This window comes from Syngnathus scovelli, chromosome 3 (genome assembly GCF_024217435.2).
Source record: "Syngnathus scovelli strain Florida chromosome 3, RoL_Ssco_1.2, whole genome shotgun sequence".
Taxonomy (NCBI): Eukaryota; Metazoa; Chordata; class Actinopteri; order Syngnathiformes; family Syngnathidae; genus Syngnathus; species Syngnathus scovelli.
The window spans coordinates 24,875,563-24,891,617 of NC_090849.1; the positions used below are offsets into that span (position 1 = coordinate 24,875,563).

General features: G+C 45.1%; 1 protein-coding gene and 1 long non-coding RNA gene across 3 annotated transcripts in view; one reads left to right on the forward strand and one right to left on the reverse strand.

The window, feature by feature from the left end:
- Positions 1-13,003, forward strand: part of LOC125993597 (uncharacterized) — a 71,101-nt gene extending 58,098 nt beyond the window's left edge. For both annotated transcript variants that reach the window (XR_007490344.2, XR_007490343.2), the window contains one exon: positions 12,864-13,003. This is a non-coding gene — a long non-coding RNA (uncharacterized lncRNA). The remainder of the gene's footprint in view (positions 1-12,863) is intronic.
- The window catches only part of tmem8b (transmembrane protein 8B), a 30,844-nt gene continuing 27,134 nt past the window's right edge, over positions 12,346-16,055 (reverse strand). Inside the window, exon 13 of the mRNA XM_049762268.1 lies at positions 12,346-15,792. Within this exon, the coding sequence (XP_049618225.1) occupies positions 15,457-15,792 (336 nt within the window). The 3' untranslated portion in view covers positions 12,346-15,456. The remainder of the gene's footprint in view (positions 15,793-16,055) is intronic.

Here is a 16,055-nt window from a genome sequence, read left to right on the forward strand (position 1 = left end):
TCCAACTCCCATGAAGTTATCCACAGAAGAGTTTCTTAATTGCTTTTAATTAATCGTTTAAGCTCTCCAACGAAAATGAGTGTGATCGAATGAGATGCAACCATGTCCTCTGGGCAGGCATCTCCCGGCCGGCCGGACAAGGCATGCCTAAAGTAAAAGCAACAATGGGCAGATGATTGCAATCATCCCGCTTATAGTTGTGCTGCTCCGTTAGCAGCTTAGGTGATATTCGTCCTACATTTTCCTTTTTCTCGGCTCCAGATGATGTGCACAATGCAATTAATGTTCAACAGCAGTTTTTAAACTCCTGACACTCTCTGTGGGAATTGGAGAAAATGAAGAGTTTCCATGCTGTTTTGGGGAGGCGGGGAGGGGAATGAGGAAGAGAGGGAAGTGTTGAATAATTCACCTTCAAAAGCTAGGGAGGAAAAAAAATCAAACACGCATACACAGACCATGATGATGCTCTGTCAAATTCTCGCCTGTTTTCGCCTTTAAACTTTGTTTCAAAGCCTAGTCAGGCACGTAGTGCTTCTTACACAAATATGGCAAAGATTGTATGCAACTAAAGAATGAAATGAGTGGTCTACTTTCATTTACAATCATTTGACACAACATTTCTAAAAATAAAATAAGAGCAGCGTGACCTTGATGTTTTTGAAGCAGAAAAGAAGATGCTTATAATTTATAGTGAGAACACACACGCACACACAACTTTTTTTATTTATTATTTAGGGGAGCCCTGCTGTTGAGAATGCCACTTAAGTGAGCTTTAATAATTTGGAGTGACTTTGAATGTTTAATATAACTCGTCCTGTAGAGGTCAGTAGAGAGGTTATCTTTGTATTGTTTGTTTTGTTTTGTTTTGTTTTATTGCCTGCACTTTGCACTCTCCGTCCGTCTGTCACGTGCGTGTCACATCAATCACCAAAGTTTGGTGTTTGTCTACAGGCGTCTCTTGGGCGACCAACGTCGAGCGCCCGCCTCTTTCACTCTCTGCGAGGAAATTGCACAGACGAAGAATACATGATGGGATTCGCTTCCTCCAAACACTTCATGAATATTTGATCTTTCCTTTTTCTACATTTGTGTCGTCGCCCTGGCACCTTATGAGGCCATCCTTCACTTCTATTGTCTCTCACAAATCATTCTCCTAAATCACACAGGACTTTCACCTAATTTATTCAACAATTGTTATGAATCTCCCTCAAAAGAAAGCAGTACCTTCATGACGCAATAAAGGGCGCGGACGGATTCGAGTGAAGTGCAGAGTGTTTTGAAGGCTTTGAAAGGCTCAAACACAACCTGGCTGCAATAAAGCACAACTGAAAGCATTCCTTACAAGCCAGTCCAAGGGCATGCGCCCGCCGCCATGAAAAATCACTGGCCTTCAGCCGCCCTCCACGCCGGGAGAGGATGAAGGATGACATGGGGTCAGCGAGGGGGGCGGGCGGCACGCTACCGCGAGCATGCAGACCACCATCTGCTGAGAAGTCCACCGCGAGATGCTTCGCATCCCGTCGGCTCGCTCGCGACAGCCGTAATATTATGGCCCCCCTTGGATGGCCAATAATGGCTAATAGGCGCTGCATAATGCATGCATGCGCCTTCTCCGAGTGTACGTTTTCCCGTTTGAACTGCCAGTGATCTATTTTGTAATGAATTGCACTATAGTGCCAACTAATGCCAAGGAGGACTTCATGTTAGATTTGTTTGGTATTAAGCATCAGTGGCTGGTATCGGCCGTCTCCATGGCTACTTGATACTTTGAAAACGAGGCCGGGAGTTGCCTGAAACCGGCACCTGCTATCAGTACTCACCCATGCCTGCTTTCAATGGTGGTTTTAGCGGAAGGATTAAATCTCGTAGGTCCAGGTGCCAAATGAATGGCCTGCCACTAGCTTTATTGCCATCCCTTGGGAAAATAATCTTTCTGGGTCGCTCCATGCAGTTTGAGGTTCAGACAGAAGTGCTCCGTCACAGTTGAAGCTTCTGCCGCCGCTGCTGCTGATGGTGGTGGTGATGCACATGAAACGACTCCCGACAGCCGTCAAACGTAGCCCCGGCAAACAAAAGTAGAAAATGTTCACAGGAGAGCCCCCCCCCCCACCCCGAAAAAAAACAACAAAAGGAGTGTTGTTGTTGTAGCGCAGAGCGCGTTGTGCCTCGTTTGGTGACAGGGCGCCCAAAGACTTTATGATGACATGCTTCTCTGCATGCCTCCAAGTATATTCAGAAGCAGGAAGAACAATTCACTAAGGCGTTCCATGTGCGTGCGAATAGACGCTGTCGTGGATCGAAACTGCTGATAAACCATAAGTACATGCGCGATAGTGATTACCGCGTCCAGTTCCACCTCACTCGCACGCGTGGTTTTGAAAGCTTTGCTTTCAAGCTACAGGGACTGTACCAGGTTTGATTTATTACACCATACTCAGTGACCTTTTTAAACTTACAATAAACATATAATCAGTATATTAAAAAGTCAAACTAATATTAAAACTAATAAACAAACTATCTTTGACAAAACACAAATACGTAAAAATGAACAAGCCCGCTCTACAGATGAATTAAAACAGAATTAAAAGATAAAAGTCCAACTGAAATAAAACCCAACTATAATGAGAAATCACAAACAATTGTTCCCCCGCTGTAATTGCTGTTTTGTTTTGTTTTGTTTTTTACTCGTGAAAGTTCCAGTGCATAGCTAATCATCTGTTACATCTGCTCAGTTCACCAGTGTTTTGAATCACAACAAATAGTCAGGTGGGTTTAAAGTGGGTGACTCATCGGCGTCCATTTTGCTCCCGCATCTTTAAGCCGGGCCATCCCTGCGCATAATGTCACACAGCAAGGGAAGGCTCGCTAAAGGTCAACGTGTCTGCCGGCAGCCAAGCTGTTTTTCCTTTGTGGGCGTGGCCACGTGGGCAAATCCCGTGAAAAGGACATGATGCCCACAAGAAGGTTTTATTGGCATGATAGCAGTTCGGGGAGTCCGGGGGATGTAGGATGGAGGGATTAGGCTCCATTGCGGCCCCTTATCATTCAGTTCAGTGTGCTGGCTCAGCAGCGGGAAGAAAATTGAAACTAACAGGATCTGCTGTCGCTACTACCTCTTCATAGTAATATGGCAGCCATTAAAGGATTAGCCTTCAGGCTGCCAAAAGAAGTGCCGTCCCCTAAACAAAAATCACTTTCAGCATTTGTTAATATGGGAATCCATCTCCTGGAAGCGCGAGGCAGGAATATGGATTGTACCAGGACGCTCTTCCGCTCTACCCACGTTGGTCATTCATTAGGATAGTGCTGTGCTGTGCTGTGCTGTGCTGTGCTGTGTGTGCGCTTTGGAATGTTAACGCGCTGGTTGGGGGGGCGAGGGGGAGATGCTACGTTTATCGACTCATTGCGTCACAGCACTTTTTGGATTTACACTTCATTTCAATAACTGGCATGACATGTCACATTCACTAATACTTGCTACAATAAACAATTTGTCACCCCTCCACACACACACACACGCACACGATAACAAAGGCAAACTAATTAGACCCGAGAAGCCCGTGCGAGTTGGGCTTCTTTTCAATTCCAAACGTACGCTAAGTTTGCCAGCGTCTTCCAAAGTGGAAAAAGACCCTGGAGAAGAAGCGCCTCATTAACAGCTAAAAACCTTAATTGACCCTAGCATGACTTTTCTTTTTTTTTTTTAATTCCCATATCTTCGGAGAAGCTCCACTGATCCACTGTTAAGATGTATTAATCTCACCACTGCTCGAAATGTTACACATTGAAATGCAAGGCTCATATATTCAGTAGGCACGAGAATGTTTTATTCAATGACTAGTAAACAGAAAAAGTCCTTCCTGAATATTTGAATTCAAACTCAAGTGTTGTCTGTATAGATGAATAATATGAAGCAGTGGGTGTTAGCAATAATGCAAAAATGACCATCAATTTTCCACACAACTTTCTTTATTTAATTTTGTATTTATTTGTGGAGAATCAGATGTGGAGCAGATAAAAAATGCTCTCCTTCATTTGTATGTATGTGAAAAATAGTACCAACAGTAATGTCATGTAAAATAAATAAATAATACATAAATAAATAAGCCAAGGTTAAATAAATAGATCAATCAATCAAGGGCTTCGTTCTCCTGAGTACCTGTCTACTGTAAACTCTGTTTTATTCATAATTAATCACAGCCCAATCAAATCTTTTCATCTAACAGTGTGCACAATAAAACAGCATCATCATTTTCCCCTCAGCCACACTTCAATGAATAATCTTATTTTGATTATTCCAAAAGGAAGATTTTGCGATTAGATAGACGCTGATATTCTTCCAAGGGGAAATCATACGCACATAAAAGCGCAGCGAGAAGATGCGAGCGTGCAATGAGACGCGCACAATTCACCGGCGCCTCTCGGGGAATTGGAATCTTGCAGAGGGGACTTGAGGAAAAAGCATCGGAGCCGCGGAGCGCATGAATAAAGCAGAAGGGAGATGGATGGATGGATGGATGGATGGATGGATGGATGGATGGATGGATGGATGGATGGATGGATGGATGGATGGATGGGGCCGGCCGGCCGGCCGGACCGGGGCTCCTCCTCTCCCTCCTCTAATCGGAGCGGGTCGGGAGGCATCCTCGGTTTTAATCAGGCTCACCTCAGTGTACCTCAGCGCCTCCGCGCCACGATGATGGATGACCCGGCGCGTTCTGCGCAGCGGCCGGCAAGGTCCCCCCCCCCCCCCAGCATTGGCCAACGCGAGGACGAGCGGGGCTCGCGCTCCGAGCACTTTGCAACAATTTGCCTTTCTTAATTACGGCGTGTCCCCGCTGGGCCTGCTTTGCGTCTTGAGGAGATCGTCAACGTCCTGACATTTTGCCTTAATACCACGCAGCGGGTAGCAGCGGGTAGCAGCGGGAAGCAGCGGGAAGGCGCACGTGTCATTTCTTTTCGCCTGCGGGCTGACATCATGTTGGTTGGGTTGGGCTGATTGAAAGATAATGTACTGCACTGTACATTTAGTTTTGGGCCCCGGCGGTTCTTTGTGATGCGGCTCACTTAAATCGATTGACGCCCTCGAGGGCTACTGCTGTACACGTGCCTCCTTGTAATTGCAATAAATCATGGAGGAGCTGATTGAAGAGTGTGGGAATTCGCATGCGACTTGTGGCTGAATAGCGAAGTTTACCTCGGAGCTTTTTGCGCTCTTGTCACGCCGTTGTCTTATCGGGAGTTCGACAGCTGCTGCGGCTCAAAGAGCGCTCGCTCGCTCACTGCTTGAAAGTCTGCTCGCGGTGCTATCACGATGCGTCCCGACGTTTCAAGTTGGCTGCGAGGAAAGAAAAGCGCACCTAATTTTGTCTCCCAGAATAAGTCACCTGCCGAGTGTCAGTGTGAGTACAGAATGCGAGTGCCAAACGGATTTAATTAGCTGCTCCCAGCAAATTTTGCTACGCTTTAGAGAGATGTTCTTCTCCTTTCAGTTTTACGAAAAAAGGCCAAAGTTGATTGAAATTGAATGAATAATTTGATTTTTTTTTCTTTGTCAAATTCTCCAATGGAAAGGCTGGTTGCAAACAGCCTCGCTGTTAAATTCAAAGATTTGGGAAAAGAATCGAAGGAATGTGGAACATTCCTCATGGTTCTACCACGAGCAGTCAAGCAGAAAAGCAGATTTCCAATTCACCCGCCAGTATCTTTGACCTCCTCTGACCTTTCGCAAGACAGAAGGGCGCTTTTTTTCCCAGGTTTTTGTGGAAATGGAAGTCGTTGAAGCTAATGCCTGGCTGAGGCGCTCACCAAATCCAATAAAGCGAGAGGTTATAAAGTGTCCGTTCGAGTCTCCCAAAGAGCCACTGAGCCGCCGCGGTTGTCTCGTTGGGATTCCCACCAAAGTCAACGTGAGCGGACAATTGCCACACTTTCTGTGCCTGAATTGAACTTTTGTATATCTATGACGCAATTCAACTTTGATTGTTTTTACATACGTACTGTATACCCAGCGAGCTTAGCTGCAATAACCAACACCTTTATCATCACCTCATCCCACGAGAGTGATTCTCCTTAAACTTGAGTGGTCATTTTGCCCATGCAATCTCCTAATAGGCATTCATGGCTGATTACTTGCGCTTTAGGAAAGAAATCACTTCTTCCCGGTTCATTCGGAGCAAAGCAACGCTGACACGAGCCACTTTTAAAGGCCGTCGTTGAGAGATAGCTCTCTTTGGGTCCAAAATGTTCCCCCTCGTTGCAGATGGAGAGCAGCGAGCGACACAGCTCGGCGAGGTCCATTACCTTTTAGGAGCCCGCCTCTGCCTTCGTTCTTTATATCCCCTTCCATTAAGGACAAAATCGCCCCAGTGACTAGCAGACACTTTCAATGCAGGATAAGTGGCGTCCATTTCTCGTTAAATCGCCCAAATATTGAAATGCGTCGACTTGAAATGACTGTAAAAAGCTTGCAGTGTTGCACATGTACTGTAACCGCCATTGTGAGCCAGACAAGTCCTCAGATTTACTTCACGCCACACAATGACTCAACTCTTAGGTAAGCTACGTGCCTGAGGTGATTTGACGGCGTGATTGTTTGCCAACCCCAACTTGACCACAAATTGTCTGCAGGCAAAACGAAAAAACCTCGCTGAAATGGAAACTGTGCACTCAGTCTAATGAAAGCGTGTAGGAGGCACTTTGGGATCCGTCCCAATTTGATGTCTGCGGGAGAGCGTGCGAGCGTGAATGAATCAAGGCAGAAATCCTGCAGACCTTTCAGAACAATCCAATGTGACAAATGACACTGGAAATAAAGAATTGGATTACGGTCATTTGCTTGCCATGCCGCAAACGTCTCAATTCAGACGCGATTTAATTGAACGGAAGAGCAAAAAGAATCAAATCATTGTTTGGTAATTACATTTTTCATTCGGTATTATTCCTTGTGTGGCAAATGCTTCCAAAACAAAGTTTTCCAATAAAAAACGAAGAAGACAACAAGGCATAGGCGTGATTTACCATGTCCCCTCACTAATTCCATACGCAACCACATTAAGCCGTGCCATGTAAACGTCCCAAAAGAAGGACGGCCACAAGGTTAATAGCATAGCAAGGCGCGCTTCATGAGGAGGATGATTACTTTTGCTGGTAATTTGCTGTTTATAAGAATAGAGAAAAAATATATATAAATAGCCGAAGCTGTGCAGAGTGACAATGTGATTACGGCTTTGGCGACTCCAGATAAGCAAATCGTGTTGCTCCGAGTAAAAATCCTCCCCGGGATTCACTTTGCGTGACCTAGAAAGTCCCACCGCTCCCACTCAGCCACATTCTTATTTCCCCCCTCAAGATGTTTGAACAAGTCCGTTACGCTCCAAAAGAAGCGGGTCCTCTGCTGGTCCTCGTTCAAATGTTTACTGATATGGGAAGAAAAGCGGGACTGCTCGCTTCAAGATGTCGTTGGAATGTCAACCCCCCCCCCCGACAGTTGATTTGGCTTGAAAGGAATTCGCTCAACGGAGCTTAAAGCATTAGGATGATAATGACTCGGCTATAAATTCACTATTACTATCTCACTCTGATGAAGATGATTAGGAAGGCTTAAAACTGCAAAAAGGTGGCGGCACAGCGGAATCTCCAAAAGTCAACACAACTCAAGTCGTGTCAAATTTGTCACAAATCTTTGAGAAAAAAAAATGTCGTCAAAATCTTTTTCCCCCCATTTTCATATTTTTCTGCTTATTCTCATTGACAAGGCGGTCATTTTGTATCGATGATGTCAAGTATTCCGCTGTCTGTCAAGAGATCACAGAATTTCTATTTGCATTATTTCCAAATGAAAACAAAATGTGTGCCCACCCTTGAAAGTGCCCTTCAAAGAAGTCCTGCCTGTTGTCAAGTCTAAAGAATAAATGCATACAGTGTGTGCAGATTGAAGAGGAACACTTACTGTAGCACGAGCACGCCCGCCAAGATGGTGCGTTTACGCTTTTACGGAGCAGCTTTTTTCACGTTGTGACAGGTTGCGATTGTGCGATTGGACTCAATGGCGCTATGTGTCGCGGCACCCAGTGAGGCGTGAGACATTTCTCCCTTCGGAATAGCAACGTTAACTGGAGGCCGCCTTCATATCTGACACATGCTTTGCGAGTGTGAATTTTGCTACAGCTTATTATGCATCAAACACCTTTAATGCTAGCATCCTAGTTTGTCCAATGCAGCCGTAAGGGAAATGTGCATATTTTTAAATATCACTGGGGTGTAGTTACCACCACTAAAAAGACTCAATATTTTCTTGATATATTTTGTACAGAATTTAAAAAAAAAACTACGCTGAAAAATATCTTCCTGAACCAGGAAGGAGCCTGCGCGCTAACACTTGGTCTACTTAACAACAGCAAGCAGCATTTAGCAGATGGTCAAGAATTTTCATGGCTTCAAGCTGTTTAATGACACTCACGGTTGAGCTTGATTTCCAAGTTAAACTAAAACAAAGAGAATTAATGACACGTTGTATATTTGTACCAACCACGTAGCTATGCCCTAGGAAAGTTAGCATAATGCTAACAAAACAAAACGGTACAGTTAACAGTAAGCAGGCCACTAAATCGGGTCATCCCTAGGCAAAGAATGCCATTCTTTTGTGTCTTGAGTTGTTATTTATTTCACAAAACCTTCCCCTTGGAGAGCCGCCAGTCCTTTACATGCTCTTAAAGTAATATTGTCGAGTCCTGATTGAAGAGGCTGAAGATTTTCTATGTAAAAGACGACAATCGCACAACTCCGCAGGAAAGGAGCTGCAGGCGTGCTGGCCCGCGTGCTACCATATCCCGACAGCAACGCAGGCATACTGATCAGAGTTTACGGCGTCTTCATGCCAAATCTTGTCAATTTCCTAGCACGGTAAAATGTCTAAAGCCGTTATCCTGTTCAGGGCCACAGCAGGCAATGGAGCCTAGCCCGACTGTCACCAGTAAATCACAAGGCTAATGTGAATGGGGCACGGAGCGCCAATCGATTGCACAGCAGCTGAAACTTGCTCCGATCACACTTCCTCACCTTTTCTACAAACGGAAAGTCAAAGATAATGAGCGTCGATTGGATGATTTCGCTCGGTGTTGCTAGCTTTAGGTTCGTCAAAGTTTTAGCATAGCAACTGCTTGATTGAGGAGGAGGGTATTCAGATAACCTAATGGAATTCCAGAAGATTTTTTTTTTTTTTTGAATCTAGGTGGCTCAGTGGTTAGCTTGTCTGCTTCCACACAAAGTCATGGAGAGATTGTCGGCAGCAAAAATCCATCCTCCTTTACCAAACCGATTGTTGTGTTTGACAAAAGAGTTACTACAGTGCTTCTTTTGCCACACGCCATGAGTGAGACGGACTAGTTAGCGTGCTAGCGAGCTAATATTTGCCTGTCAGTGTGACTGTCAGCACAGACTGATGGGAAATGCGGCTGCTTGCTTGGACTGAGGTGCGCGTGCGCCCGCGCGCCAAATGACTTGTCAGCCTCCAACGTGGGGGTCGTCAAAGTCAGCGGTGTTCCAGAATATTGGACCAAAGTTCACGTCAATGCATCCAACCTTTGAGTTATTTTTGATGCAAAGGAACGCCTCATCCATGACCCTGAACACGAGATGATGGATGGCTGCATTATTATTTGACATGCAGTACAGTGTGACAAACTCATCAGGTGCAAATCTGTTGAAGAAGGTAATCTATTTTTTCACGTTTATTATCTCATCTAAAGTGATTTTCAAATACATTTTTGCTGAAGTCAGCAGTTGGCACAAGACCTCATGCGGCGTGTGGAAAAAGATTTTGCATAATTCTCAAGGCTCCTGACGGCAGCACAAAGGCCAGATGTCTCTTGTTGAGGCCGATAATCGGTTGGCGTGTTTAGGAATAAAATAGCAGCCGTCATGTTAGAGCAGCTGGCTAGTGGTCTGAGCAAGCGTAAGGTTTAGGTACGGTCCTCCAGGGCCTGATTCAAACCATCATGTATGTTGAAGGAGGGAGATATAGAAAACATGCGCGACCGGGTTTGGATACTCCTGCTCTCATTTCTTTCTTTCTTTTTTCCTTTTTTTTTTTTTTTTTTACTTTATTTATTGATTCATTGCTTGATCGATTGATTTATTTGTATTTATTGGGGGTAAATTGTGTTTATTTAAAAAAAACATATATGTGTATTTTTTAATAGTTATTTTATTTGCATTTATTTGTATTTATATTTGTATTGTATTTCGTATATAACGGCAAGGACAATGTGCGGTTCGCATCGTTAGCGCACGGCGTGAAAGACAAGTCTTCGACGGGCGCCGTGACAGACGGCGTTCAAACGTGTAAGCACGGCCGCACGCCGTCTGAAATCCAGCGTGACCTATTTGGTGTCATCCTGCTGCCTGCCTGCCTGCCTGCCTGCCTGCCTGTCGCCTTGACGCGTCAGAGTCCACTTTGCGCTGACAGCAAGGCCGGCCGGCCGGCCGGGATGTGAAGCTTCGTATTCACGGCAGCTTCGTTTTGACACACAGAAAATGTTGCTGCTTTTCATGACTCTGTGAAAACACATTGGCTAACACGTTGGCTTCAAGATAAGGTTCCAAACTAGGGATAGGGTTTTGAAAATAGGATGAAGAATATGTACATGAGTGGCGTTTTGAGGTTTGCGCCATCCTTGATGGGATCAGCCTCTCCGAATAGCAGGGCAGGACAAAAAGAAGTTCTTTTCCATGCCCCTGACAGAATCATTCCCGTTTCATCCTCATCTGCCGTCTTCATCGATGTCTCCTTTTCACGGCCGGAAATCTCCGCACACTTTCTTCATCTCCTCTTAATTGCGATCTTGGGCGCCGGGCTCGCTCATCGGCGTTTAGCGCGCGGCCCTGAATGGGTGCCGGAGATAAATGTCAACAGGCTCCCTTTTTGCTTGTCGGATTTACTCCAAACGACTAACTCTGACTCTCTTCTCGAACTTCTAATCTGCCGTGTGCGGAAGGCAGCGCCTTTCGCGGCAAGCGTTGCCGTGACGACAGTCGGCTTGTCTTGTTTATTCCTCCAAAAACAATTGAGTCCATTTTCATGGTGATGGGTGAAACTAACCCAAGCCTGGCCTGGCCTGGCCTGGCCAACGTGACCGCTATCGATTTGCGAGTTTCTTCTTTGCTCAGCGATGGGCAGACATGACGGCTCAATGCGCATCTTCTAATGCGGTCTGAAAAGTAGGACGGAAAGATCTAAGAGCAAGGGGTTCACGATACACCATAGATAGGTGGACGGACGGGTTAGGATGGACGGACAGACGGACAGATGGATGCAAGGTGTCGCGCTCAGAAAAAACAAGCATGCAAATGTTTTAGGCTGCTGCCGTCCTCGTGTTGAAGGTCGCGGCGTGTCCGAGGAATCGTAATCCCATCAAATCAGATTAAGGCCATCAAGATGCCATGAATACAAAGAAGAAGACGCGGACCTGTCATTTCATACGCAGTGGAAGGAAGGACGATTTTGAAATTTCCATCCACTGAAAAGCCCTTGTGATGGTGCCCCCGCACACCATGGCGAGCCTTTTATGCTCGCCAAGGACGCCACTCTGACACTTGCGAGATGGGCTTTCTCATTACAGCCCGAGAATTTTCATGCTTTTTTTGAAGTGCCTGATAAATGCGACCAGAGTGTCACTTTGCATTTGCGTTCCACGCGCCATCCTTGAATGTCTTTGTTAGATTCTCATACTGTTGTGCCAAGATCAGTGTTGTACTTGAACTTGTTCAATAAATGGTAGCTTGTAGAGCCGTTTTTTCTTTTTTTTTCTTTTTTTTATGTATATAAAAAAATATATACACATTTCATACCCATATGTATCATTGTGCTTTTACATAGTACATACTTTTCATACTTTTTGCTGATCTTACATAGTACTCTCATTTGACTTGACTTGATATTATCATTATTTTGACTCTTACTTTGAAGTACCATAGAGCTTTTTCCTTGGAATCTTGCCTGATAACTTGGACGGCTACCCTTTCTCGCTAACCCTGCCTGGCTGCCTGCCTGCCGTCCGTCCGTCCGTCCGTCCGTCCGTCCATCCATCCATCCATCCATCCGGCCATCCAGCCATCCATCCATCCACCTGAACAAGTTCATTTTTAAATTTGTAAACTGAACTTGGAACTCGTGTATGTGGTGGCTGTGGCTCAGGCAGTGGAGCAGGTTGTTCAGAATCTGGAGGCTTGGGGTTTCCAACTCAGCTCTGCTTCTTTGATGAAGAGAGAAGAAAGCCTGTCTGAATGTCCGTCCTGCTGTCTTGTACCCTGTTGTAGTCCTTAATGTAATAACCACGCAGAATAGAAATGGGAACAAAAGCTTGTCGCAGTGCTTTACTTGTACAGTATATTTTGTACACATTTTCATTTTGTAGAGTGGAAACTAAGGATGTTAAATACGTAGCTTCCGTTTTGCACATTTTTGTGTGATTGATCAGTTTTGGTAAGAAAAAAAAAAACAAGGACTTTGCTTCATTTTTGGAAATGTAATGTGCAGAGTACAGACCTTGAATAACAAGTACTAGATTGCATTGTTGTGCTCTCAATTAACTGGCACTGGTCACTTTATTAGGTGCACCTTCAGAACCAAAATTCATCCTTGCTCAGTTAAAATGAGTTTAAATGTGTTGGTGTGGAAGTAGGAAAATGATTTCAACAAAATGTTTTTATATGGTCTTTTTTATTTATTATTTAATTTTTTTTAATGTCTTTTTTATTAATCCGCTAGTATTATTTATTTTGAAATGAGCACTTTTTTTAAATTAATCAATTAACGGAATTAACAATTCTAAATTGATCAGGCCATACTTTTTATCTTCCAGATTTTGATCTACAATCCACACCATCCAAAACAGCACTTGCAATAATACGCAATGATGACCTTGTCAATCAAAACAAAAATTTGTATGTGGATTTCCTTTGACGCATCTCTCTCGTTAAATTGTGCAGGTTGTAAATTCACAGCAACAAATAAAACGGCGGGAACGCTCGTAAATATTTTTGTCACTCTCCCCAGAGGAAACCGACTCGTGTCATCATTTCCTATTGCAAAAAAAAAAAAAAAAAAAAAAGAGCAAATAGTCACGCGGCTTTGTGGCACATACGAGCTTGCACGGCAGAATGATTCATCTCCCGCTTTCTTTCTGCAAGGAAGCCGTTGACAGCAACGTTTCATCTCACTCTCCCCGGCTTCCATTAGGGTCGCCAATTGTCTTTGAAAAGCCTTGTTGGAAAAGCAGTAGTGAGAGCCAAAGGCAAAGAAAAAAAAAAAACATTTATTCTTTATGAATGTGGTGTCACACAGGTCCTGTCGGGGAGGGGAAGGGAAGGGAAGGGAAGGGAAGGGAAGGGAAGGGAAGGGAAGGGAAGGGAAGGGAAGGGAAGGGAAGGGAAGGGAAGGGAAGGGAAGGGAAGGGAAGGGAAGGGAAGGGAAGGGAAGGGAAGGGAAGGCGGACCGGTGTTGATTTGAGGTCTGCGGTGATCCGCCTGTGTGTCTCTCGCTCTCCTCCCGACAGGAAAGCTGCACTTTGGATTGGGAGAACAATCGGCACATTCATTTCAAAACGGCGTAGGGATAGGTCTTACGTTACGTACAAAGTCTTACGTTGCTGTTGCAAAAGACAGTCTAACATTCCACATGACGACTATATATATATATATTATTTTTTTTTTTACATTTGTGACACCCGCTGTAGGTTGTAAAAAAATGTACATGACATTGTTGTGTCTCAGTGCAAAACATAATCCAAAATCATCACTTAAAAAAAAAAAAAAAAAAAAAAAACTGTCTTTAAGAAATGATCAAATATGTTTTCACTCCATTTCAGTGGGTTTCAAGGTGTGAGGTAAAGCAGATTTTTGTTAAATGCAAGATAAATTTAATTTTCAGTGGGGGGGGAATTCCCACAAGGGCATCTCGGAGAAAATCAGTTTTTACAATGTCAATCAAATTACATTTGAATAGATAAATTGTCAGTTATAGCCTCTAAAATATTCAATCTGAATTTTTTTCCGAATCGATAAAATTGGATTCAACTGATTAATTCTCCCTGTGATATATTTCAAAATGAGGCTGGCTTTGTATTTCTGGTTTTGCAATAACTCTTATACACCGTTGGTAAGATAAGAATTCCTCCTCCCCCAAAAAAAGGTCTTATCCCTCTGTACGAGTCTTTTCTTTGCAATGACTTCTTTAAATTGGTTAAAGCATAACTTCAACAGAAAGCTTGATGAATTCGGTCAGAGTCACATTTTTTGCTTGCGGTAAGTAACCTAAGCGGAAATGTTAAAGGAGGTTGGCGAGGAGCCCGTCATCGCAAAACCCTGTAAGTAAAATGTAAAAAGCCCGTTTGAATAAATAACCGACACAAGCAGTTGTACAGTCACCGTCAAATAGCAGCCTTGACTTTGAATGCATATTCACAAACAAGCGCGTGTACCGTACGCTGCGCGCAAACAGTACTTCATTAGAACGACTTACGACTATACACACAGCAGAAGTACTTGCACGTCTGTCTGTCTGTCTGTCTCCATGGTAACTTACAAAAGCGCCAAAGTGGACCCCCGCCAAGCCATCGCTCAACGAAAAGCGCCCCCAATGCACCGAGCGGAGTCAAAATCGATCGGGCTCACGCTGCCACGGAGCACTCATCCATCAATTTTTCTACCGCGCTTGTCCTCATTAGGGTCACGGGTGAGCTGGAGGGCCAAAGGTGGCCCACGCCAAAACTGACTGGCGGGCAGTGACCGGGCTTCAGCAACTAGTTTTCATGAGTGACCAGAACGCTTGTCTCTGTTCGGGTTTGAACGACTGACCTCGGTCGGTTGCCTCTGTTGAGCGGCGGCGATTGTTTGGCGACCAATCCCTCTGGGATAGGTTGCGGCAAATATAATCCACTATTACTGCTCATGGGGCGGCGCAAGTGGCCAGCGTATGTCTGTGGTGCGGAAATTCTGGAACTCACCGACTTTGAAAGGTACCAAGGGGCCTTTGAAGTTCATCGGACGGACACCATTGTCCGTCCGTTGACTTCGGGAATCTCGTTGGTTCCGGTCAAATCGAGGTTCCGCTCTAGGATGTCTGAGGAGTGCGGTTCTTGACCCGCTCTGATGTACACATCAGTGCCTTGAGATAACTTCTGGTGTGATTCGGCGCAATCTAAATAAAACGGCCTTGGCTCGGACCGCCTGGCGAGAAGCGGCCAAATCGTGCGGCGTTGCCTCGCTTCACGGAGGACAGCGGTGGTAACCATGACAACAAGAAGACCACCGACCAGGTGTCATTGTCAGCATAAAAGTATTTACATCTGTTCTTCGAGTTCTGTGGCTTATTTCCCGTGCGTGAACGTCCCGAGTCAAAGAAGGCAATGAAGTGTCACCAAAGGTAAAAGAAGAGGGTGCGAGCGTGGGAGTTCATCAGCTGGTGCAGATGCTGTTTATGGAGATGATGGCCGGGTCCACCAGGCCCAGTTCCTCGTGCTCGTTGACGCACAGCTGGTAGCCGCAGCCTCGCCTGCGTTTGAGCGGCGTCACCTTGGCGTCGGGCTTGGCGCGGGGCGGCAGGAGGAAGCCCACGCTGCCGGCGATCAGCATGTGCCAGATGCTGTGGATGTAGAAGTAGTTCTCCTCCGTCTCCACGAAGGCGTAAAGAGCCACGGCCGACGTGGCGATGGCCGTGCCGGGGAACAGGAAGAACACCCAGCGCTTCCAGGTGGGTGGGTAACATCGCCGCCGGCGGAAGGTGCGCACCGTCTGATGGGAGCAGGAAATAGAAAAATACAGCTGATCGGCAATGTTTTTTTCCGCTTTTCACTTCATTGTGTAACAAGGTCAATCAGCGGTCATCATTTCTAGTTCCTGGTTGTAAAATGGCCACAAAAGCGCCACGAGTATGGCTACCTTGAAACTTTAGAAAATAGCATTCACATGCTAACAGTTGCGTTGTTTTTTTAAACAGATATTTGAACACAAATCATGAAAAAACAGATCATATGATTTTGTTCAGCGCATTGTAA